At 45.3% G+C, this 26,490-nt stretch overlaps 1 protein-coding gene and 1 long non-coding RNA gene across 2 annotated transcripts in view; one reads left to right on the top strand and one right to left on the bottom strand.

Moving 5' to 3' along the window:
- Positions 1 to 10,376, top strand: part of SLC4A1AP (solute carrier family 4 member 1 adaptor protein) — a 22,786-nt gene extending 12,410 nt beyond the window's left edge. The window contains exons 9-14 of the mRNA XM_059660263.1: positions 842 to 953; positions 3,101 to 3,332; positions 5,045 to 5,131; positions 5,980 to 6,047; positions 8,076 to 8,145; positions 10,051 to 10,376. Coding sequence (XP_059516246.1) covers positions 842 to 953; positions 3,101 to 3,332; positions 5,045 to 5,131; positions 5,980 to 6,047; positions 8,076 to 8,145; positions 10,051 to 10,100 — 619 coding nt within the window. The 3' untranslated portion in view covers positions 10,101 to 10,376. The remainder of the gene's footprint in view (positions 1 to 841; positions 954 to 3,100; positions 3,333 to 5,044; positions 5,132 to 5,979; positions 6,048 to 8,075; positions 8,146 to 10,050) is intronic.
- The window catches only part of LOC132213525 (uncharacterized), a 29,809-nt gene extending 7,386 nt beyond the window's left edge, over positions 1 to 22,423 (bottom strand). The window contains exons 1-2 of the long non-coding RNA XR_009448020.1: positions 22,222 to 22,423; positions 2,839 to 2,909 (exon numbers count right to left, since the gene is read on the bottom strand). This is a non-coding gene — a long non-coding RNA (uncharacterized LOC132213525). The remainder of the gene's footprint in view (positions 1 to 2,838; positions 2,910 to 22,221) is intronic.
- Positions 22,424 to 26,490: the final 4,067 nt, after the last annotated feature.

Below are 26,490 nucleotides of genomic sequence, written 5' to 3'. Positions count from 1 at the left end.
AGAAAAACATCAGTGATGAGAGAGAATCATTGATTGGCTGCTTCCTGCATGCCCCACATTGGGGATTGAGCCCACTGCCCTGGTATGTGCCCCAACCAGGAATCAAACTGTGACCTGGTTCATAGGTCCATGCTTAACCACTGAGCCATGCTGGCCAGGCTGCTATTCTTTGGGGGGGGGGGGGAGACTATTTTTTTCTTCTACTTTCTACAGTATATACATTTTGCCCTTCCTCAACTTTACCCTAGTGGGCTTAGCTTTTATGACGTCGTCAAGCCAATGAGAACATTGAGAAACTCATCATTGTAGGGTCTCTTATTATGTTTTTGTCATTACTCACTACATAGGATATCCTGCCTCCCACCACACACACACGCACACACACACACTTTTTTTTTCTTTTTAATCAACTGTGCTCAGAGTTGTGTGGTTATAAGTGTGGACTCTAGGTAAGTAAGGTACTTTGAGTCCCCTGATCAGATGTTGGTGAAAATAGGGCTTTACACCATGGATCCATCTCCTGCCACTTAGTGGGGGTGGGATCATCTTACACATTGCCAGTGACCTTTGTACTGTAAGCATCACTTTATGAATATGAAATCATGTAGTATGGTGTAAATTACTAGACTAAGGTAGGAGCCGGAGCCTCTTCTTGTCCTTAATAGCTCTGTATTTGACTATCTGTAGTGTCATTGTCCATTCAGACTCTGCTGGCCTGAAGTCCTCTTTCATATGTGGAAATTTTTGATTTGCTAAATGTTTCTTTGTCAGTGTCATTGTGTTTTTAGATAAATTCTTGGCCTCACTGGAATAGATTTGTATAATTATTCTTTCTTTCTAGGACTGAAAGTCACACTATAGATGCTGAAAACAAAGCTAAAAAGCTTACATTGCCTCTCTTTGGTGCCATGAAAGGAGGAAGCAAATTCAAATTAAAAACTGGGACAGTAGGGGTAAGTTGTGGGTCAGAGTGTTAAACTTCTAGCGTTTGAGTTATCTGAGCTAATTTTTCTCTTTTCAAAGCTCAAATGACTCATTTCATAGAATGAGTCATTTTTTTTTCATAGTAATGTGGAAAAGGGCTGTGAACTTGGTATGATCACATCTTTCCCAGGTCTTGGCTCTTGGATTTTTTCTCTTCAGTTTAGGGTTATCAAGAATTAATGAAAAAAACAAAAGAAAGAAAGAAAAAAAAACCCAAAAAAGAAAAAAAGGAATTTAAAAAGAGAAAAACAAACAAAAAGAATGAATTCTTTTATGCCAATCAGTTTACATGTAACTGATTTATAAATTAGAATACCAGTGGACTAATATGTGATGACTATTACATTTAAGAAAGGGTCTTCTGCATTAAATGCTTCTCTCCAGGCTCAGCTAACACTTGTTAGTAGCATAGTCTCTGCACCTGCCTCTGTCATGTGGTTTTTTCCTTTATTCAGTCCTTCCAAAACCTTGTGATGTGTGGGAATTATTACCTCTCACCGGGAGGAAACCGGGTCAGAGAGGTTACATATAAGATTACATCATTAGTAAGTAATTGGACTGGCAGTCAGATTCAGGTCTTCTGTCTGTTGAGTTTGTGATCTTTCTACTATTCTCTAATAGTTCACTTATGTATATTTTTGTTTTAGGTACATCCATCCCTATTTGTAGTTTCAGCTTTTAAAAGGTTTTCATCAACCCAAAGAGCTACACCTTGTGTTTTAGTGTGTTAGGGCTGCCATAACAAAATACCACAGCCTGGGTGGCTTAACCAACAGCAATTTATTTTATCACAATTCTGGGGGCTAGGAGTCTAAGATCAAGGTGCCAGCAGGGTTGGTTGGTTTCCTCTGAGACCTCTTTCCTTGGCTTATACAAGGCTGCCTTCTTGCTGCCTCTTTACATGGTCATCCCTCTGTGCATGTGCACCTCCCTTCTTATATTGGATTAGGGCTCCATCCTTATTTTTACTTAGTCACCTCTTTAAAGATCTCATCTCCAAATATAGGTACATTCTGAGGTATTGGGGGTTGGGACTTCAACATATGAATCTTGGGGGGTACCTAATTCAGCCAACAGTTAGGGAAAACTGCCCTCTGGTGGCAGAGGTCTGAAGTCCTACCCGTATGTTCTGAGTGAGTATGTGGTTTCCCAATCTTAGATGGAAGCTTTTCTGTCTTGTGTGTGTCAGGGGTGGGGTGGGGTGGGGTGGGGAGGGAGGGGGTTGGGAGGAGGATACTTAGGCTTTAGTTAGAAGAAAAACCTTGACTAAAAAGCTCTTCTTAGATGATTACTGAAATAAATCCTTTGTTTAAAACATAATATACCCAACATATACTTTGGTACCTTCTCTCTATTCCTTAAGCTGTGATCTACTTTTCCTAATAATTTTATTGAAAGTTCTTGCCCTGACCTGGTGGCTCAGTTGGTTGGAGTGTTGTCCCATACACCAAAAGGTTGTAGGGGTTCAATTCCTGGTCGGGACACAAACCTAGTTTGTGGTTTTGATCCCTGGTCGGGACACATACAGGAGGCAATCGATTGATGTTTCTCTCTCACATCAGTGTTTCTCTCCCCTCCCCCCCTCTCAAAAAAACAAAACAAAACAAAACAAAATATATATAAGAATAGTTGGCCTTATTCTTCAAGAAATGCCTTTCTCGGGACCTATTTTACTTACATGTCTTATTTCCTTGAAATTGTGTTAGATCTAAGATGAAAAGATTGTTTTGGAATCACTGATTTATTTCTTAGAAATGTGTGTCTGATTTACTCCCTAGAAGGTTTTGTAATGAATTAAGATCCTTTAACATCATAAGTGGGTAACAGGACAGAATTCCTGTAGCTGATACTCACCTGGAATAAATGCTTTAGTTCTTTACATGCTGTTTCCAGTGTTTCATACTTAATATTCTTTGACCTAGAAACTAACAAAAATACTCGTTAAGGGTTCATAGATGGATAAAAGTTCAGGTGAAAGTCTCACTTCCAGCAAACTTCTGCGGGGTTTATCAGCATATTGAGGTTAGACATTCTACACATTTAGCTTAACTCTGGAGAGATTTGTTTCTTTCTCATTATGTAGAACAGCTTGTTCAGGGTTTTGTTTCCCTTACAGAAGTTACCCCCCAAGCGTCCTGAACTCCCTCCAGCTCTAATGAAAATGAAGGATGAGCCTGAAGTGGAAGAGGAGGAGGAGGAAGAGGAAGAGGAAGAAGAGAAAGAAAAGGAGGATCAGGAAGAGAACAAAGTGGAGGCTGGAAGCAGTAGGCTACAGCAGAAGAGAGGGCCAGTGCAGGAGATGAGTCCTCCCATTGATCTCACGTGTTCTAAAGAAACAAAACAGCATGGTAAGGTATTTCTTTATATAATGCATTTGAGTTAATTGTGGGTAGCTTTAAAAAAGCAGCGCTAGTTCTTGCCTGTGCACGTTTTGACTTTGCAATACTTTGTGATATGTGATACAACTGATTTTGTAAACATGCTTGCTTTAACTGCCAGTCATTTTTTATCCTCATTGCAAAATAAGGGCAGGTATGTTCAGTCTGTTCAATTATGGAAAATTGAAAGCTATAGAATCTGAAGCTCTGGCTACTGTGGTCAGTCCTGAGCTGTTGCCACTATATGATTGGAGAGCAGTGGAATATGGTAGATGGTGAGTCCTGGTCAGGTGGTCTCAAGACAAGCCTCCCCTTACTCATTTGTCACCCATCCCAAAGCAGATGCTAAGCATAATTAGACCCACTGGACATACTTCTCAGGAAGCATCATGACATTCATTTTTTTGTCCATGGTGCCTAGCAGAGAACCTGCATATAGCATTTCCCCACCACAGCAAAGTTTGAAGAAAAAGGGAATTGATCGGTTTTTAAAAGTATTTTCTTCAGTTGTAAAAGGCATTTATGCTCACTTAGAAACTGAATCATACATGAAAGGCCAAAGAAGAAAATAGAAAACACCCATGATCCTATCCCGAAAGATGATTGTTTGTCTTTTTAGTATCCTCTTATCCTGGTCCACTGCAGGGTTATTTTCCTTATGGCCAAACTGCTTAGCAGGATTGAGTCTGCACAGAAAATAGGGAGCAAGGGGGGGGAAAAACAACCAAGAACTGGCATTAAATGTGTGTGAGAGTGTGTGCATGTCTTGTCTGCATAAAACACCAGGCCGGGTATGGAGACCTTCTCTTGAATCACCTTCAGTTGTTTAAAAAATTACCATTTCCTTCTCTGAGAGAGGTAAATCTTTTTTTTTTTTTTTTTTTTTCATTCTCCTTTAGTTATTGGCAAAATGCTTAGGCTTTTCAAAAATGGTTCTTATATTTACTTTTTATAACTCTGGTCTTTGATCCATACAGCAGAAAGGGGAAAAGTTAGTATTGTACTTTTGTATTTTTGTTTGTTTGTTTGTTTAAAGGACCAAAGCAAATATGTGTGTGTAAAAATAGCATACTTTAAATTTGGTTTATAAGATACATTATTAGTAAATCTGTAGCTGTTAGAATTACTTTAGGCCTTTTTATTTGTTTGTTTAACAACATTGGGATCATATTGTACATGCTATTTTATAACCTGTGTTTTAAAATATACTTTAAAAATGTGGTTCAATAAGGGACATAGTGGTCCATTTCATGCATGTGCCGTAACTTATTTAATCAACTCCCTGTTGTTAGACAGGGAAGTTATCTGTTAATTTTGGCTATTTTAAACATACTTGTATATAATAAAATCTTCGTGCTCATCTCTGATTATTTTCTTTGAATATGTTCCTGGAAGTAGAATTTCTAGGATATGTACATTTCAAGGAATATGTACATTTTTAAGGCTTTGGTAAGTATTGCTAAAAGTTTTATCTTAGAAGTGGCCAGTTTTTAAAGTGGAAAATTGGTGATTCTATGTTAGACATCTGGAGGTACATTTATTGAAAACTTAATTTTAGTTGAAGCTAATGATAGTAAAACTGGATGATTGTGTATTTAGCTTTCCTTGCTTCTGTTTTTGTTTTCCTGGTTTCCCACCAGGAATTAAATAATAACAATATGCTTTGGTTTTGCGTTTTATAGAAAACAGGTCTCAACTCAGCCAAGTGGAACAGAATAAAGATGATCAGGACATTAGTGAAACAGCTGCATCACGTGAGGAACCCTCAGGCAAGTAGCACAGCCGACTCCTTTGCTGCTCTTCCCGGAGGAGGGGTGGCAGCTGGCCTGAGGCAGCACAGAGAATGGCCTTTAAGACACTGGGTGGATGCTGCTGCCGGGCCCTGGAGAGAACTGGAATATCTGAGAGGTTTATGTTTGATACCATCCCATTTGTCTTTCTTTTCCTCGGGCCATGCAAAGCCCTCCACAATTTTACTTTTCCCGGATTGAATGTGTGCCTATCATGGGAGTGATTCCAAAACTACTAAAAGAAATCGGTTGACAGTTTGGCCTAGTCAAAGGACTTTTTTCTGTTTTTCTACTGCTTTTAACTGTAATGGTTAAACTGTGGTAAGTAAAGTCAGCTCCATTTTCCTTCACCTATTCAAATGGAGTGATTATATTCAAGTTTGTAGAATAGCTTTAGGATTTGAAAACTAGGGTTATTAGTGAAGGGGAAATTATCTTAATATATAGTCTTTACAATAGTAGAAGGAATTTTTTTTTTAAATATATTTTATTGATTTTTTACAGAGAGGAAGGGAGAGAGATAGAGAGTTAGAAACATCAATGAGAGAGAAACATCGATCAGCTGCCTCCTGCACATCTCCTACTGGGGATATGCCCGCAACCCAGGTACATGCCCTTGACCGGAATCGAACCTGGGACCTTTCAGTCCACAGGCCGACGCTCTATCCACTGAGCCAAACCGGTTTCGGCAATAGTAGAAGGAATTTTTGAGAATTTGATTGGTACATGTTTTCTTCAATAAATATCATGCTCTCGTGGAAAGAATGTTTTTTCTATTTATTTTGAAATAGCTATTGCCTCTTTTTTTTTTCTTTTCCTTAAATTAGTATCAAAGAATGAATATGGGAAAAACAGAGATGAACTGAAGAAAAAGAAAGCTCCTGGTCCAGGCAAAGTAAGTGCTTTAGTCATAATCTTCACTTCTCTGGAAGTAAAAATGAATCCCCTTGTCATGGACCACATCCAAACCAATGAATCTTAAGGGACTGTCTTAGCAGAGTTCCCAACTGCCTTATATCCCCTCTTCTAGAAGCCTGGGCTCTATTTTTATTTTTGAGCGTTTACTTTTTGAGTTCTCTATTCTTATCTCCATCTACCCTGCTCCTTAGAATTGCTCACATATTTCTTTTATTAATTTGTGAATCTTCATATCCTAGTATGCCATACAAAGTCACTTGAGTAATATATTCTTATTTTCCTCCTTTTATTTCACAGAAGGTAGGATGTAATGTACTGCATTCTGCATCTTATTTTTTTGTTGTTGTTAATCCTCACCTGAGGATATTGTTTCCATTGCTTTTCAGAGAGAGTGGAAAGGAGGAGGGATGGAGAGAGAGACAGAGGAGAGAGAAACTGATGTGAAAGAGACACATCACTTGGTTGCCTCTTGCACGCACCCCAACCGGGGATGGAACCTGCAATCCAAGTATGTGCCCTTAACTGGGAATCGAGCCTGCAACCCTTTGGTGTGCAGGCCGACACTCTAACCATTGAGAAACACCGGCCAGGGCTACATCTTGTTTGTTTTTTAACCTATCATGGAAATCACTGTTTGTGAGTACACCAAGAGCTTCCTACTGTATGAATCTACTCTATTTAACCAGCTCCCTATAGACAGGCACTTGTGTTGTTTCCAGTCTTTTATTACAACAGTGCTATAAATAATCTTGTATATACATAATTTTGTATGGATATAGTAAGTTCCCAGAAATGAGATTGCTGGGTTGAGTGGGGAGGTCCTTAAGACCACCCTCAGGCTAGGTAATTCACAAGAAGCTTCACAGGACTCAGCATGTGGTTGTACTCAGCTGTGATTTACTGCAGCAAAAGTATATACCAAGCACAGTCAGCAAAGGGAAAGGCACACGGGGTGAAGTCTGGGGCACAAAATTCCTAAGGTCCTTTTCCAGTGGAGTCACACAGGACGTGTTTAATTCCCCTGACAACGAGTTGTGACAATTTGTGAAATGTTGCTAACCAGGAAACCTCATTAGAGACTCAGTATCCAGGGTTTTTATTAAGGACTGAGATCACATAGGCTCACCTCATGACTGGCATGTACCCAAATTCCATTCTCCCAGAAGGAAAGCAAGTGTTCAGCATCAATCACATTGTTTTTATTAACAGTTCAGGCACAGTGAGCCGCTCTTATCAGTTAGGATAGTAGGAACCTTCCTGATATCCAAGTTCCCAGATGCCAGCTAAGACCAACTTGCAAACAGGTCTTTCAAAGGATAACCATCAAGTCAGCTATGCTAATTTGTTCCTGTACTTAGATCAAAAGGCAAATGCCAAAGTTTTCTCTACAGGAAAGAACTCAGACCTGTGTTAACTGCCCCTTTTAAAAAACATCACTTCACTCTCTCTGAAATCAGCTCATTGACGCTTTACAGGAAAAAAAATAATCAAGGTTCAGAGAGAAAATGCTCCCATTTTTTAATTACTTATGTCAAGATCATTAATGGGAACTGTTCTCTCTTTGTTGTTGTTGTTTTTTTTAAAATAGATTTTTATTGATTTCAGAGAGGAAGGGAGAGGGAGAGGGAGAGATAGAAACATCAATGAAGAGAGAGAATCATTGATCAGCTGCCTCTTCCATGTCCCTTGTGGGGATTGAGCGCGCAACCTGGGCATGTACCCTGACCTGGAATCGAACAGTGACCTCCTGGTTTATAGATTGATGCTCAACCACTGAGCCACTCCGGCTGGGCTGTTCTCTCTTAAAAAAAAAAAAAATAAATAAATAAATAAATATATCTTTTTTAAAAAATTGATTTTAGAGAGAAAGGGAGAGGGAGAGAGAAACCTAACATATAACCTGGGGATGTTCTGACAGGCATAGGACAATAATTCTTAGAGTTAAAAAAAAAATTTTTAAAGAGTTAAAAAAATTTGAATAAAAAAACCTATCTTTTCTTTCCAGCTTCCACCAACACTTTCCTCCACATATCCAGAAGATGACCCAGACTACTGTGTGTGGGTCCCACCTGAAGGTAGATTGTTTTTGCTTTTCTTTTCCTCTAAGATTTAGTTATGTACACTTATGAATATTATGTAATATATAGGGCTGGACAAAAGTAGGTTTACAATTGTAATACAAATAAATAATACAATCAACACTAATAAAAGAGAAAAATGGTAATTGGCATACGAGCTACCCTTTTCATTGGCTAATCAGGGCTATATGCAAATTAACTGCCAACTAAGATTGGCAGTTAACTGCCAACTAAGATTGGCAGTTAACTGCCAACAAGATGGCAGTTAATTTGCATATGTAGGCACAATGCAGGGAGGCGAAAGGGAAAGCAGGAAGAAGCCCCCTGCCACTGACAGTGATCGGAAACCCAGCGGGGAGCTAAGAGCTGGGGGGCAGGGCAAAGGCGGCCCTGGGGCCGCCTTTGCCCTGCCCCCCAGCCATGATCGGAGAATCAGGTGCCTTTTCCGCCCTGGCCAGTGATAGCAGGAAGTAGGGGTGGAGCCAGCGATGGGAGCTGGGCATGGTCAAAGCTGGCAGTCCCAGGAGCTAGGGGTCCCTTGCCTGGGCCTAAAGCGAAGCCCACGATCGTGGGGCCGCTGCAGCTGCGGGTCCACGCTGCCCGGACCGGACGCCTAGGCCAGAGGCGTCAGGCCTGGTCAAGGGGCCGATCCTGCGATTGGAGGGTGATGGGGGTCAACGCCTGAGGGCTCCCAGTATGTGAGAGGGGGCAGGCTGGGCTGAGGGACACTCCCCCCCCCACACACACCCAGTGCACGAATTTCGTGCACCGGGCCCCTAGTATTTAATAAATAATAACACAAGAATAAGAATATTCGCCTTTTTTCTCAAGTAGGATATCATAGAAATAAGTTTATCCTTTTAATCAACCCTTTCTTTTCATACTATACAAAACTTATATTAGAAAACGTTGAGATGTTTTCCAAATAAGGCAGAAAGGGGTGTTATTTGGGGTTTCCTACAATGAAATATTTTCTAATTATGTCACTTTGAATGCTTATTCATATAAATGTTTTTCTTATTCCAGATAAGGCAGACAATGTAATTTACAAAATTGGAAGCATATTCTGTGCCTTGCTCTTTTGCACTTATCACTATATAGGGACTCTTCCATAGTTATTTATAGGGGTGTGTGTGTGTATGGTTGCATAGTTCTCTTTTATGGTATGGATATACCTTTATTTATTTAATGAATGTTTGCTGTGTTTCCATTCTTTTGCCATTACAAACAACTCTGTAATAAGTAACCTCTAACATGTAATTTTACAAGTGCAGAGCTACATGTGTAGAAAAATATTCATAAAAATTACATGCTGGATCAGAGGCTATGAACATTTTTTTTTTTTTTTACTGATTTCAGAAAGGAAGGGAGAGGGAGAGAGAGATAGAAGCATCAATGATAAGAGAGTATCACTGATCGGCTGCCTCCTGCACACCCCCCACTGGGAATTGAGCCTGCAACCCTGACATGTGCCCTTGACCTGAATCGAACCCGGATCCTTCAGTCTGCAGGCTGATGCTCTATCCACTGAGCCAAATCAGCTAGGGCTAAAGATATTATAAATCGAATTCTATTGTGGCCATTTATATTCATACATATATCCTTATGGCCATATGGCCATATAGAAGATTCTTGTTTCCCCATATGCTCATCACAGGTTGATTTTTCTGTGGATTGGGTTTCTAATATATTAGTAATTAATAGAAATTCACATATGCTCTTTTGTCTGCTAATGTTAGGGTAAAGTGAAAAGAGGACCATATTTTGAAATTGTATGCAAAAAGTCAAATGAAACCTTTATGTGCTTTGTGTCTTACTTTTTGGTCCACTGATGTCTTTTCTTTTCCCTCCTGACCTTGGAAAATTGAATGTCTTCCTTTCTTTTTTTATACTCTGATGTAGGTCAAAGTGGAGATGGCAGGACCCATCTTAACGACAAGTATGGCTACTAATTGCTTCAGAATCCTAAAAGAAGACCTGCGGACCATGTGATACGGGATATTTAGGATAACATATCAAGTTGAATGTCCAGAGAAGGATTTCAGATGATCATTTGTAAAATCTGGTGATTGGCCTTCTCTCCTATCCTGTTTGCTTCCTAAATTTATCTACCCATCTGATTTTCTTGAATTTGATATTTATGTTTAAAAGTGTTTGTGTATGTATATAAAAAGGAACCATATATTTTGAGACTTAGTAAAGTAAGAGACATGTCTATGTTAAAGTGAGACGGTGAAGATGGCTCATGTTTGTTTCAGGCCACACGCCTTTCATTAAGTTTTAGGGCCTGTGCTTTTCCCGAGCGGTGGGGTGCTTCTGGCAGTTAGGCCCCAGGATTCACTGATGTTGCCTCCTCAAAGAGTGTTGAAATATAAGGTCACGTATAGATGTGACCCTGGGGGTCCCTGTCATTCTGGGGACTAAAAAATAGATGCACAGTGGGGGTTTCTTACTCCCTCCTACTGTAATCCTCCTGCCAGATTTGAGAACAGACCTGGACTTACCAGGACCCGGTTCAGGACCATAGCATACCTCATGCACAGTCCTGATAAAAACTCAGCCCTCTGAATGTCCTGGACTCTGACCAATCAGAGTAGTTACTCCTCCAGTGGAAAGAAAGGTACAAATAAGGTCACAGAATGAAAAGCTGGATGTGTCTTGCCCAGTGTGGGGCTTCTCACCTCTGTGGAGAGAGGAATAGAAGTTCCTTTCTCTCTGGAGGCATGGAGAAATGCAAGAGGATGCCTTATCTCACTCCACCGCCACCCCCATCATTAACGCCTCACTTCTACAGGAAAGGAAAGCCTAAGTGTGGAGGCAGGTAGAGAGCCTGTGGACTGGGCTGGAGGCAGGTATACTGAGCAGGCAGGAGAAATGTTGTGGCTCAGCGAGAGGTAAGGACGATGCTTTCCTCATAGGGATCAGACAGTGTACATGAGGTGGGCAAGACGCAGTAAGAAGAAACTTTAGTTATCCTGACAGATGTGAGAAGTCTGGTCTGCTAAGAGTGATATGTCTTTCATTTCTCAAAAAACAATATCACCCGGCCGGTGTGGCTCAGTGGTTGAGCATCAACCTATGAACCAGGAGGTCACGGTTTGACTCCTGGTCAGGGCACATGCCTGGGTTGTGGGCTCAATACCCTGCCCTGGTTAGGGGGCATGCGGAAGGCAACCAATCAATGTATCTCTCTCACATCAATGTTTATCTCTGACTTTCCCCCTCCCTTCCACTCCCTCTAAAAATCAATGGAAAAATATCCTGGGGTGACGATTAACCAAAAAAGAAAAAAAAGAAATGCTTGTGAGTGCCTGCTGTAAATATTTTCTCTGGAATTGTCCTAATCTAGGATAGGAAGTATGAAGCCGCACCATGTTCTGGTAGCCCAAGCCTTTGCTCATTACTAACTTCATTGGCGTAGCTCTTTTGGGAAATGTGACACAATTCCTAACAACTTATGAAACCATTAGTCACAGGCTGGGGATCTGTTGCTTTACCACTGACATACTGCCACCTCCTGAATAGGGTGTGACAAGTGACCAGCAGCTGTGGCTGGTTCCTGAGAGAGGGAGCCAGAGGGAAGCCTGCCCGTCCGGTGGCAATCAGAAGCAGGAATCCAAGCCCCTGGTGGGCTGACTTCCCATGCAGGGTTTGGACCCAAGCAGATTTGATGGGACTGCTGGGAAATGACATAAAACTCCCTTGACCTTTGGGAGGCAGGTCACAGCATCAAACCGGTATGGTGTCTTCTCGTGGCAGGCTTTTTGATCTTGAGATGCCTCACTTGATGTGGGCATTGAGAACAGTTTTCAGGATTTTTTCTCTGCAATCTGAACAGACTGCCTTGCTTTGGTTTTAGAGGTTTGGCACAACTATAGAAGGGTGAGCCCTAACCAGTTTGGCTCAGTGGATAGAACATTGGCCTGCGGACTGAATGGTCCCAGGTTCGATTCTGGTCAAGGGCATGTACCTTGGTTGCGGGCACATCCCCAGTGGGGAGTGTGCAGGAGGCAGCTGATCGATGTTTCTCTCTCATTGATGTTTCTAATTCTCTATCCCTCTTCCTTCCTCTCTGTAAAAAATCAATAAAATATATTTAAAAAAAAAAAAAGAAGGGTGAGAATGAGACTTCCAGTCCATGGGAGACCAGAAATCTCTCTCTCCCCAGTTGGATCTGGCTTTGATGATGAAGGTTGGTGGGCTTAGTGTGTGAGGAGACAGTGGTTCCCACCGAGGGTAGCTGCACCTTCTTTGTCCCCCCCAGTCAATCTGAACAGGTTCTCTGTGTAGAGATTTTAGGATTTATCCGTCTGCATCGCCCACTGACCTGACCCACGTTCTGCACAACGCTGACTGTGCACAGATCTCTCTTCCTCTTATCTGCCTCCTCCCTGAAGGAGCCTAAAGTACATCTGAATTAGCCTAAAGTGCATCCTGAGCAGAATCCTTTGATCTGAAAGCTCAAAGGGTTTCATTATCCAGAGAGTGAGGTCTAAATTCACTTGAGGCTTTCAGATCCCTTATCATAGGGTTTCTGTACTTTTTTAAAATAATTTTTTATTTTTCAATTACAGTTGACATACAATATTATATTAGTTTCAGGTATGTAACCCAGTGATTGGACATTATGTAACTTACTAAAGTGGGTCACCCTATAAAACTAGTGCCTATCTGATACCATACATAGTTATTACAATATTATTGACTATATTCCCTATGCTGTACTCTATATCCCCATGACTATTCTGTAACTACCAATTTGTACTTAATCCCTTCACCTTTTGGGTTCCTGTACATTTTTGTTTGTTAATCCTCACCCAAAGATATTGTCCCATTGATTTTTAGGGAGAGTGGAAGAGAGAGGGAAAGACAGAGAGAAACATTGATTGGTTGCCTCTTGCATGAGCCCTGACCAGGGTCTGGGCCAGGGAGGAGCCTGAAACCAAGGTATGTGCCCTTGACTGGAATTGAACCGAGGACCCTTTGGTCTGCAGGTGGACGCTCTATCCATTGAGCCAAACTGGCTAGGATGGTTCCTGTACTTTTTGATCATCATAACCACCCCCTCCATATGTCCTGTCCCTTCCTTTCTGCCACCTGACCAGGTGTACCTGATATTGTAATGCTAATAGATTATTTGCCCCAAACACTTTTGCTTTTACTTTCTGTTTTCTATTAATCCTTGCTATATACATGGCCTTGAGCCTTGGTTTCCTTGTCTATTGACTAGAGAAAATAGTACCTATCTCATAACATGGAGCTGGAGATTAAATAACCGATGTAGCTACACAATCCTTAACTATGCTGGGCACATAAACAGCTCACCCAACATGTAATTATTAGTATCATGTCTGCTAGGTAAGGCTCTACTCATTTTCAGAGTCCAACTTGAGTGACTCTACTTTGAGGAAACCCCGATTCCCGTGGTTGTTGCCTCTCCTTCCCCACCAGCCCTGTAGCATGGTATTTCTACTTCCATGTTAGCCTTTAGGCGACTTGCCGGGTGTCCATTAAATGATATATGTGCTTAGGTTATTATGCTTGTAGCATTTATGAGTTGGGGACAGGAACTATATATCTTATTTTGTACCCACCTGCATTGCACCCGTTGGCATCTACCAGTTCACAAAACAAGTGCTCAGTTAACTGTTGCTTTAAAAGGTTTGGAGGGCATGTTCTAGTCCTGGCCCTCCTACCCTGGGGTTTTCTAGGCAGAGAGGGAAGAAGGGCCATCTTCATTTCCAGACAAGCTTCAGTTCCAGTCAAGGAACATGTTAGCGGCGTTAATGCAGACAGAGGCCTGGATTTTTGTCCTACTTGGGCAAAACCCTGTGGAACTGCCCCTTCCCGTCAAGGAGCTCTGGACTCCAGCAGCTGCCTTTAATTGGGCTGTAAGCCCTCTGCCAGCCCTGGAAAATCTTGATCTTGAGGGTTGGCTCTGGTTTCCTCAGGCTGTCACGCACAGCCCTTAAAAAGTCACTGCAGCTATTGCAGGGAGTGGCCACCAGAGGGCAGCAAAGATCCATTATTATGCAAAAACTTGGCCATGGGGTGGGAAGCTAGAAGACATGTTTCAAAGCAGAAAGAATGAGAATCCGAATAAAAGCAGGTTTCTGAAGGAGTGAAGGGCAGCAAGCTGGTGCAGCTCACCATCGTCTTCATAGGCCCACGACCTGGAAGCAGCAAGTTAGGGACACTGGTCAGGCCCATATGGTCTCCCCAAATCTCTCCCCAAGCTATTTCTGGTAGTTTTCACTGGAGAGAGTCATTCTGCAATCATAATGCAAATACTCTATTCAGGAGTTTGGGCATTGCCTATCTAGTACTTACACACTACATTATAGCTTTGTGGTCTTTTACAGAGCATTTTCACCCCCATTTCTCCCTTTATTGAGGTATAATTAGCAAAAATTGTACTGAATTGAGGTGCAAAACTTGATGTTTTGATATATCACACCCATTTAGAAGATCTGAATCTCCTGTTGTCTTAAAAGGTAAAAAGAAGGAATACTGTCATCTCTGTTTAAGGACACGGGCTCAGAAACATGAAGGGGCTTGTTGAAAGGCGAGTTGGTGGTGGAACCAAGTCTAGTTTCCCTGATTCCAGACCCTTTGCTTATTCTTCTAGTTTTCAGTTTTTTAGGTTTGTAACCTTTGTTTTTAAGAGCAAGGACTCATCTGATTCATCTTTATACCTTTGAATGGTGCCTCCGTAATCTTTAGGGTTGTGACTGGGTATGTTGTGTAAGGCCTTGCCCCTTAGGAGTTGGATTCTGTGATGTCTCTCTTATCCTCCAAGATTCAGTGATTTGGTGATTTGGAGGCACAGCCCTAACAACAACAGTGACAGCCCCGAGCGATCCTGCTGGCTGAGCATTTCTTTTTTTTTATTTTTATATTTTATTGATTTTTTACAGAGAGGAAGGGAGAGAGATAGAGAGTTAGAAACATCGATGAGAGAGAAACATTGATCAGCTGCCTCCTGCACATCTCCTACTGGGGATGTGCCTGCAACCTAGGTACATGCCCATGACCGGAATCGAACCTGGGACCTTTCAGTCCGCAGACCGATGCTCTATCCACTGAGCCAAACCGGTTTCGGCTGGCTGAGCATTTCTGCACGGTGGCCACTTAGTGACTGCCAGCCTGTGAAGGTGCATTCTTAGTCATGCAGGTGGGTGCAGGGCAACGGACAGTTTCTCAAAGGGGGCACCAGTCTCCCCGGTGTTACAAGAGTTGACTTAGGGGAGGAGGATGAAAATGTCCAGTTTTAGCAATGATACATACACTAGTACATACATTATTATTTACACACATACACACACGTGTTGCTTAGAACGAGGTCAATTTTCAAAGTGAATTTATTTAAAGAAAAACATTAAAGAAATAATAGGAGGCTGCTATGCAATGAGGCAAAAGTATGAAGCAGGTTTACCAGTGACTGAAGTTTGAGGAACTGTGGTGAGGTGGGAAGATGTCACTAGAGTCATAAAACTAATTTCACGTTTGGCTCTGACCCTTAAGCCATGTAACCCTGAGTAAGTTGCTGACCTGTTTTCTCATCTGTGAAGTCAAAAGAATTCTCACGCTCCTTACCTCCAATGAGAACAAATGAGAGCATGCTGATGCCTGGGAGCCCCTGTGCAGGTGTCCGGTGGTGCTAACATCCGATTCCCTCTTTTACCCAGGTCCATCCAGGACCTACTCTTTATCGCTACAGTGGATGCCTTCCATTTCCCAGGATCCCTAGCATCCAACTCAGTTGGTTGCCCACACCTGGGCCTGCCACTCTGAGCATGGGGAGGAGAGAGGTGTTGGAGAAGGCCTGGAATCCATGTGGGAACAAGTCCCAACAGTACATGTCACTGTGTGCTTTGTCATCCTGATTTAGTGACCTCATACAAGGAAGGGAGGGAGCAGAAGGAGCTGTTCACTTCCAGATACCTAAGGAGGTTTCTGACATCTACTGTTTTCCTTGGCATGAGAGGAACAGGCGCCAGGCTGTGATTTTTAAGGTCTGAGCTAATCTTGGAAGTGAAGGAGAACAGCACCTCCCACAGCTGGCCAGACTCTGCAGGGCTGCGGAGCAAAGGGCCTGCAGCGGGCATTGGGCTCCAGAACACACGGCGCTGTCCCCAGGTTCTCACCAGTGTTAGTGCTGCGTGGATGCGGGCTAAGGATTGGCAGCCACCTGTTAGGGGAAAGGAGCCTGAGGCTAGGACAGTTCTTAATTGGTTCTTAGCCTGGCCCCTGGGGACAGCCAACTAGGGCTGACAGAGGCTTCAGTGACCCCGGGGCCAGGGGATGTCATCCTCATTACACGCTCCTCCATCCTCACATGCTCATGGTATTCAGAGAATATTTCTAGCACCTACTATGTGCCACGTCTTTTGGGCAAATGAGGCAGCCATGTGTGTCAAAAGGCTGCATAAGACTTTTTTAAAATATATTTTTATTGGTTTCAGAGAGAAAGGGAGAGGCGAGAGGATGGAAACATCAATGATGAGAGAGAATCATTGATTGGCTGCCTCCTGCACGCCCCCTGCTGGGGATCGAGCCCGCAACCCAGGCATGTACCCTTGACTGGGATCAAACCTGGGACCTTTCAGTCCACAGGCTAACACTCTATCCATTGAGCCAAACCAGCTAGGGTTGCATAAGACCTTTTTTGCCACCAGAATTCCTTTTGTCGTCCTTTCTTCCCTCTACCACCCTGGACTTAGATTGATATAAATTATTCTGTCAGCCAAAAAGTGCATTTAGCCCGGCCGGCATGACTCAGTGGGTGAGCATTGACCTATGAACCAGGTCACAGTTTGATTCCCAATCAGGGCATATGCCAGGGTTGTGGGCTTGATCCCCAGTGTGGGGTGTGCAGGAGGCAGCCGATCAATGATTCTCATCATTGATGTTTCTGTCTCTCCCTCTTCCTTCCTCTCTGAAATCAATTAAAACAGAATACCCCCCCCCCCCAAAGTGCACTTATTATTTATTTCCAAGTTTTTGGTAGTCAAATATTTATATAACTGCAAATAAGTGCTCTGTGAGCAGGAGCTAGTAAGTGGCATTACTACACTGACTACCCACCGGACAAAAGCAAAGTTGCTGGCAGACTATCTGAGGGGGAGTTCAGGGTTTTAGAGGTAGTGATATAACAGCTGGGTTTTGAAGAATAAGATTCACAAGCAGAGAGAAGGAGGTTGCTGCAGGCAGAGGGGCAGAAGCACAGGTGCTGAGCCCAACACCTCCACTCCTGGCTGATCAAGTGGATTAGGCTGTAGCTTGAGCTCAGTGGGTGGAAGCGGGGTGTGGAATGGAGCCAATGACGGAGATGAGAACCAGCCATCTTACGGTTGCATGTCCCAATCTTTCCATATCATGGTCCTGGGAAAACCAAGGCCCAGGAAGCCCCACCGGAGCCCCTTTGGTTCCCGAGAGCAGAGGGAAAGAGACCTGGCCTGAAACCTGTCTCCCACCCTGGCTGCCTGCACCTGAGCTCCAAGAACAAACCATTTTCCTGTGATTTTCTTGGCTCACCTCTTAAATGTCCCAGAGCCAGAACAGGCTGTGCCATGGCCGAAACAAACACGCTGAACAAATAAACAAGGCAGGCTGCGGGCCAGGGAAAGCACCAGATGGGGCCTCCAACCCGACCCACGGGTTCCGGCAAGTCTGCCCGAGCCTGGGCCTCTGCTCATTCCTTGGAATGTGAGGGGGGAGCATGGGAGTTTTGGGGTCCCTTCCAGCTCTGTGATCTAAGCAAGTGGCCCATAGAGGGGGAAACTCCAGAGCTACTGGTTTCGAAGGAGCCTCCTTCCTTCCCACGATGCAGTGTGGCTAAGGCCAGGAGAGGGGAGATCTTGTGGCAAACACTGAAGCCAAAGGACACTGGCCGTTTGCTCACTCACACAGCTGAGCCTGGAAGGGTCCGGATTCCGACCAAGGCCTGCCGGGCTCCACGGCTCTTCGGTGGGAAGGGGCTCTAGGTTGTGTCACGACATTCAGCCTTGACACAGGTCCCAGGCAGGGCCCGTTTCCAGCGAATCCCCAGCTTACAAGTTAGTATTCTTCCAAAGTGGCTGGTAAGCCCGGGAGTCTGAGTCCCACAAAGAGGCTGGTGGGGCCCCAGCCAGGTGGTCCTTGCTCTGAGCAGCCCGCGGGCTGGGAGTGTCCTGCGAGGACCCCGGGGTCCCTCTGCTGCTGCCCTTTCAGCCCAGGTGGCAGAACCATCCCAGACACTGACTCATCAGTTCCCCTCGCCCGGCATCACCGCCGCTCCTGTGCTTAGAAAGGCAGGAAATTGAGCTCCGGTGTTTTAGAAAGTCTTTCAACAATAAGCTTGATTAAAAGGGGATTTTCCGTTAACCCTGGAGAATTTCAGTTAACCAATGCCTTATTGTGTTCTAGTTCTTTGAAATGTGGTCAGCGATGTTCGGTGTGTATTTATGGTAAATCTCAATAACCAGACGATTCCATTAAACAGGATTTCCCCACCGCTTAGGATAAGTCATAGAACCACAGAATTACCAAGTTGAAAGGCGTTGGGGATCATTCAATAGGATCTTTCATTGTACAGATGAGGAAACTGAGGCCCAGAGAGGGGATGCAACTTACCCAAGGTTACACAGCCCCTGACTGGCATAACCATGGTGAGAAATTCCTAGTCCACAGTGCTTTGTGCTACATCACGAATACTTACAAGGCAGGGAAACTTTGTGTCCAGGGCTACCTGCTGAATTTAGCTTGCAGTGGTGTTTTATTTGGTCTGCACCACGTTTTTAAAAATAGGGAAGTTTCCCGTAAAAATCCAGATTTGGTGTTTTTTGAAAAACTGGATAACCTGGACACACGGGGCCTAATGTCAACCAAGGAGGGCTGAGTGACAGCAACCCCTGTGGACTGGGGACATGGGATCTAGAGGCCATGCCCCACCACTGCTGTCGTTGCACACCTGGCCCTCCTCACCCATTTCACGACCTGCTGGTCCCTCTAGGCATTGGGACTTGGACTCTCTGCTATCTTGTGAAGGGCACACTCCTTGGTTAATAAAAAAAGAGGGCTGAAGTGAGCCAGAATGAAAAGTAGGGGAGACAATGAGGAATCAGAAGCACTTGTGTTACGTGCCAGGGTGCAGCACCAGGGATCCCGGCTGGCCCTGGGTAAGCTCAGATCAAGGGCTGAGAAAGGGCTCTAGGAGCTCCCATTTAGGTGAGAAATGTGAAAAGCTAAACAGCAGTAGGAGAGATACCACTTGGCAAGATAAGATGCACTGGCAAAGTGCATGGACCAGGTGAGATGTGTTAAAGCAGTTCAGGTGGTTGAGAAAGTTATAATGAGATGGGTCTTGACCCAGAAGTTAACCTGTATTAAGTAATGGAGAGACCAGAGACAGAAACACCAGCCAGGAAGTTACTGTGGCCATCAGAACTGAGAGCCAGGGTCAGGTGAGTGGAGGTGAGAAAGGAAGGAAGAGATGGATGCCAGAGAGAGATCCCAGAGGGGGACTGGGCAGGATTTGGACTCTGCATGGAGGTGGACAGAGAGGAGAGGGAAGAGTCAACGTTGATGGATCCTTTGTGCCTGGTGACCAGGGGAATGGCCAAGCCCCAAACAGAAAAGGGAAAGCTGGTTTGGGGGAAGATCTGTTGAATTTGAGATGACAAAGGGCTTACGGTTGTCCAGGGGACAGCTGAAATTGGGACTGGAACTCGAGAGTCAGAGCTGGTAGCCTAGAGGGGCTAGTGAAACCATCAAGTCCATGAGACCCCTCTCCCAAGAGCAGAGGACAGCTGCCGGGAGCCGGTCCATCCTTGCTGTTTCAAGGGACCTGGCATATATGGCATACGGTTCTTAATATGTTTGCTCACCTTCTTGGCGCTGTGTTTTAACCAAGGTCACCTCTCTGAGAAAGGTTGAATCCCCAGGTAGGGATTTTCCCCTGAAGTTAGGGAGGGAATAAAACCCCTCAACTAAGTGCCAGGTGGGTAATTAATCACTTTAACTATGAACAGTCATGCTTAAGCTACATAATCTTTACTCCCTGGAATGGAGATAAGAAACGCCCTAACCTTTGTAATAGAGATTGATAGGATTGAATCAACTGGTATAAATACAGATGTAACAAGACAGCAAGAGACAGAACTTAGGAGGAGACAGAACTTAGAACACAGAACTTAGGACACAGAACTTAAGAAGAGAGCCAAGAAGACAGAACCTACACAGAACCTACAGATAGAAGAACTTCGCTGGAGAGAACATGGCAAAAGATCCTGGACTGAACCTGACTACAGAAATTGGCAAGAGAACCTGACTAGAACCTGGTGACTGAACCTGGCTGGAGAACCTGGACAGAACCTGGCTGGAGAACCTAGCGAGGGAACATGGCCACAGAACCTGGCTGGAGATCTGAAGCAGAACCTCTCTGGAGATCCAGACCAGAACTTTGCTGGAGATCCAGACCAGAACTTGGCTGGAGATCCTGGCTAGAGATCCTGGCTAGGCTGCTGATCAACTGAACGCTGTCTCCGTGTCCTTCCTTCTTCGCCGACTCCGTCCTCACCTTTGGGGACCCCTGGACCCGCTGGGGTTGGACCCCGGCAGACAGCGAGCTGAAGGCAACGTGAGGAACCCTACGGGATGGCCATCCTTAACAAGGCGCAGAGGAGGACGAGGAGCCAGCCACAGGGAAAGCACAATCGGACAAAGAGGACCAGCTGGGTGTCGCTGGAGAAGCTCAGAAGAGAGCTTGAGAAGAGCCCTTTACAGTGTCAGAGAGTGTCAGAAATTAGGTCCCAGAGTCCAGAGCGTGGGGCCATCACACTGAGCATGCGTATTGCACTCTAGAGGCATCTCACAGGGCGGGAGGAAGAACTAAGACAGCAAGCACAGGGCCTAGAGACTGGAAGGTGGGAGGCGTACCTGTAGGTGTTAGGGAGGGGTCAACAGAGGAAGAGATGGAGGATCCCCTTTTAACATCGGGGTGGGGGGGCGGGATGGGGGAGATGCTGAGTCAACATCAGCCAGCTTTCCAAGGCTTGATTCCTGTGATAGCTGCTGGGTGTGTGTGTGTGTGTGTGTGTGTGTGTGTGGTGGTGGTCTTCTCATCATTTTAGAGATGTGTCATCTGACATTGCTTTCTTATTTTGGACTGTTCCCTATTTTACCTATCTGGATTAAAAACAAAAACAAAAAACTGTGGAGAGCTGCCCACTCTGAGGGGGAACAGACCAGGTGTGAGTGATTCAAAGGAAACGAACGGTCCTTTCCCTGACACGGACACACCTGTGAAGGAGCCTCCGCTTGCACCGCTGCTTAGTCCCGAGAGGGAAGCTGAACTCCAGCTTTATAACTGAGCCCCATTGTGCCAGTGAAATGGAGGCTCCGGAAGCCAAGGACCTGAAGCTCTAGGTGTTGAACTGGAGTCCACGTTCTTGTCAACACCAGGCAGGCCGGACTCAGGGGCACGCCCACCTACACCAGGTAAGCACTTACCATGGAACTTCCCGTTTTACCCATTTGGGGGTGAGATCCTTGCACAAAGACGCATGGATTAGACAGAATGAGGCTGATCCCAGGGAGGGAGGAGGGAGGGGAGCACTACAGGAAACTGGCTGGAGGAGGCCATCTGTGGGTTTCTAGGGGCCTTTGCGCTGGGCTTTTCACATGGGGTCCTCTCCCCTGGGGTCCCAAGCACAACCCTGACATGATAAGCAGAATTGCTGTATCTCTGTGTGCATTTGGGGGGAAGGGTGCACATGGGTACTTTCTGGGGAGCGGGTGCAGATCCTTCATCAGACTCTCCCAGGGGCCTTGTCCACAGGAGAGAACCATTGACTTGTTAGCATCTACAGTCCCCTCGGTGGGTCTGGACACGACGGTATAAATTATGCCCAGTCCCTGCCATTTTTTCTAAATCTTCCTAGAAATATATTCCAGCCAGACTCTCACCCTGCACAGGGCGCAGAGCCCCTCCTCCTGGAAACCTTAGGGGGGGGGGGCTGTGGCTGATGATCCCCAAGCCCCCAGCGCAGCGCTGGGCCTGCGGAGCGGGAGGCAGCGGATGTCACGGCTTACCTCAGAGCCCGAATTAGAAGCTGAAAATCACAGCAGGAAATAATGCGGTGCCCAAAATAGACGCAGCGCTGGGAGAGAGGCCGGGAGGAGGTGGCACTTGAGGCTCCTGCGGAGTCCTCCCCAGCGGCGGCCTGACAAGCGCGTCAGAGGCGTGGACGCAGCGGCCAGAAAAGGCCAGGAAGCCGGGCGGCTGCTGGGGAAGGAGGGGCTCCGTCCACCGGGGAGGGCGGCCTGCGGTTCCGGCCAGGCCGCCGGCCTCCCTTCCGGCCCTGCCCGCCCTCGCCCTCCCCCCTCCAGCTCCCACCGCTGCCCCCCCAAGCCCCTCCCTCCCTTCCCTCCCTCCATCCCTTCCTATCCAAACTTGGTCTCCCACCTCCCCCAAGGCCTGTGGTTTCTCCCTGTCTTCCCCTCTCTCTTCCACGCTCCCTAAAAATCAATGGAAAAATATCCTAGGATGAGGATTAACAATAAAAGGAAGTAGTGGCTAAGGTTGTAAGGAACTAAAAGAAATATCAGAATAAAATAGCAATATAGTTAATATTTTTAATAGTTACTAATCATAAAATGTGCTAAGCATTTTACAGGAATGAATTCATTTAAGTGACATAACCCTATGAAATCAGTAGTAGCATTGCCCTTGCCAGAAAACTCAAGGTCATGGAAGGCTTAGAGCCGGGGCTCTGATGGACGGAACCAGCACCCTAACTGCAAATGGAAAGGGGGTGCTGGTTTCTGCAGGTTTTTTCCTCGATATGGAAATATCTTCATTTTGCTAGTTATAAAGGTAACACATGCTTACTAAGAACAGTTAAGACGATATAGACGGGTGTAAAGTAAAAATATTTAAGTCCTCTCCCATAATGCCCCTCTCCATGGATTTAACACACTTCTGCCTTTTAAGATCCTTGGTATCACAGTGTCATCTTTGGGAACCTCTGTGCCTGTGGCAGCACACCTGATGATTATGTCCTTGATTCTCACAGGGGAATTGGGTCAGAAGGTATAAACATTTACATTTTGGTCACTTGTTGAAATGGACAAGTTATTTATTTATTTACTTATTTTTCAAGTTATTATTTCGAGCCATGGTATATAATGACAGGTAAGAATGCCGTAGCCCTTGTATTGCTGGCAACAGTTCAATTAGTACAATCTTAAAGAAAGCTATTTGTTCACAGGTATCAAGAGACTTAAAAATGTTCACACTTTTTACCTTTGAGCCACTCCACTTACGAAAATCTAACACAGGAAATAAGTAGATGAAAAAGTAATATTTAGTGTTGTAATAGGAACGATTGGGGCATCCTGACATGTCCTTTAACGAGGGAATGGTTAAATGAGTCATGCAAAAAGTATGACCATTTCTGGGCTGGAAGACTATATTGTCATTAAAAACAAGACCCTAGTAACATGACGGAAATGCTTAAAAGGTAAAATCGAATGAAAAAGTAATATACAAAGCTATATGCACGTATAATTACAATTGCATAAGAAGAAACTGTAAAGAAATGGTAGTAAAGTTATATCAATGGTTATGTTGGTGTTGGGATCATTGTGTGTGTTTTTTAAATTCTTTCTGTAATGTGGTTTAAATACTGCAGCATAGATCGCAATTATCAAAGGACCCTGCTTCCTTTCCCCTCTCTGGGTTGAGCTTTCACCTCTAGAATTGAAGCAGTCAGACTAGAAGTAGATGACTTCTAAGTCAGCCCCGTTCTGGTATTGTATGTTCTCTGATACAAGCACGTGATTCTTTCTGTTACAGACTTAAAGCCAAACTTCAGCCTTCACACTAACAGTGGACAGGTCAGACTAGAACCTGCTTTGTCATCATCAGCTCAGGCTATGCTTGCATGTGAAATAAGTGAGGCTAGATAGCGGTCAGGGGAATCATGTTGTGATTCATTATCTGGAGGTGTGTGTGTGTGTGTGTGTGTGTGTGTGTGTGTGTGCAGGGGCAAGGCTGGAAGAATGCCACTCTGCTGGCACAGCCTTCGTCAGAACCCTGAGAAGGGCTGAGTGGGCTCTGACTCAGCTTCATGACTCACTCTGTGTTGCATCTCCGAGCTCTGGGTACATCTTCGGGATTATTTCAGCTCAGCCTCGAGTGGAGGAGGGAGAAATTTGGGCCAGCACCTCTGGATGACTCACCCTGCTGAGCTGGAAGGAAGAGGCCAAAGCGATTCTATCTTGTACCCTCCGCCACCCCCCATCACCACCCCTGCCTCCCCAGAGGTTCCCATGCAGTCCCAGACCTCATGTGTAGGGCAGGGCTGCTCTAAAGGCTCCCACCCAGGCACTTCCCACCCACCCACACCTCCCTGCCCAAACTGCTATAATTTCCTTGGTTCCTTCACTTGGTTGTTCTCTGTGCTTCCTGTGGGCATCTGAGGTCAGCTTATAAGGAGGCTTATAAAACTCCCCTGAACTGCCTTTCATTCTGTTCTTTACTTCCCACAAAACTTTCCAGTTTACAAATTAGTTTTACATCCCTTTTCTCGGTTGATTCTCTCTGAGACCTTAGGAAGCCTGGCAGAGCGGAATATCACCATCCTGTAGGGAAGGTCAGGGGAGGTCAAAGAAGTGAAGGGACCAGTAAAGGGACTGATGAAAGGCATTGAGGGCTGGGCAGGACAGAGCTGTCGGGAACTGCAAGGCACTTGGCTGGGCAGTGGGCTGGGGAAAGGGGCTGTGCTGGCTGTGACATGACAAGAAACGTGGCTGCATGGGGGCAGAAGACAGACAAAGTGTTTTGACTCTATCCCAAGACCAGTGGAAACCATTGAGGGTTTCAGCAGGGGCCTGGGTGTGGTGTGGCAGAGAACGGGAGCAGGGCAAGCCGGGAAGCTGTCCCCGCAGTTCAGATGAGAGAGATGGTCTGCCAGTGCAATGGCTCCTGGGATGTGTCAACCCTGAGTATTCCCCTGTAGGAGGCAGAGCTTCCTATAGCTCAGTGTTTCTCAACCTTCCTGATGCCGCGACCCTTTAATACAGTTTCTCATGTTGTGGTGACCCCCAACCATAAAATTATTTTTGTTGCTACTGCATAACTAATTTTGCTACTGTTATGAATCATAATGTAAATATCTGATATGCAGGATGTATTTTCATTGTTACAAATTGAACATAATTAAAGCATAGTGATTAATCACAAAAACAATATGTAATTATATATGTGTTTTCCGATGTGTTTTCCAAAGGGGTGGCGACCCACAGGTTGAGAACCGCTGCTCTAGATGGTGCCTGGAGCCAGGCAGTGGGTGAGACGGCTCAGGGAGGAGGGAGAGACACGATGCACACCGAGGCACACCCACACTTAAGAGCCGAGCAGAGGCAGGTGTGGCATGACAGGAGGGGGCCACTCCACACCGTTAAAGCACCGCCCATCGTGACTCCATCCGTGTGCGCAAGGCCCTGCGAGGAGACACAGAGGCTGGGGGTGAAATGACCTGAGGAGACCTCTGGTTCTTCCCTGTGTTGTGGTTCCTCTCCTTTCACCCAGTGCTGGTTGCATGGGTCACCAACCAGGAATGGAAGCCACAGCCGTGGCAGGCAGCCAGGAAGTGGTCTCTTAGGAGAGTCCTGGAACCTCCAGCGGCTGTGACTGCAGGCTCTGGGAAGGGGCGGGGCCCCCTGAGCCCTTTCCCTGGGAGGGGTATGGTTTCCAGATAAAGTATGGAATATCCAGTTAAATGTGAATTTCAGATCAACAGAAAATAATTTTTAATATGAGCATATTCCAAACATTCCATAAGACATACTTGTATTTAAAAAGTACTTGATGATTATCTGAAAATTCAAGTCTCACTGGGTATCTGTCTGTATTTTTATTTGCTAAATTTTGCAGCCTATTGGGGGGTGCCTCACTGCCCCTGCATTCCCGGGCCTTGGGGTTTTCCTTTGTCTGAGGCCATGGTAAGACCCAGCCTCTGCATCCATCAGCCTGCCCTGGGGCCTCACGTGGGCCTCTGGGGAGACAAGCCTGTTTCTGATGGCCTTGCAGCTTCTGGCTCAGGCCCAAGCGACTGTGGCCTTCCACGTGCCAATGGCTCCCCATCTGGGCAGACAACCTGCTGTCTCCGGTCATGAGGCGACCAGGGCTCTCCTGCACTGGCCAGGGTGGCACATCCAGGCTGGTAGGTGGCCCAGGAGCCTGGAGCCCTCAGCCAGCTGACAGCTTGCACTGAGGGGCTGAGGCTAAGGACTAGAGGAAAAGGGAAATGGAAGCTCTGTCTTGGGACTAGGGACCGAGGGTGTGTGTGTGTGTGT

This window comes from Myotis daubentonii, chromosome 12 (assembly GCF_963259705.1).
Source record: "Myotis daubentonii chromosome 12, mMyoDau2.1, whole genome shotgun sequence".
Lineage (NCBI taxonomy): Eukaryota > Metazoa > Chordata > Mammalia > Chiroptera > Vespertilionidae > Myotis > Myotis daubentonii.
Note: the sequence above shows the minus strand (reverse complement) of the source record. Positions and strands in the feature narration are given on the sequence as shown.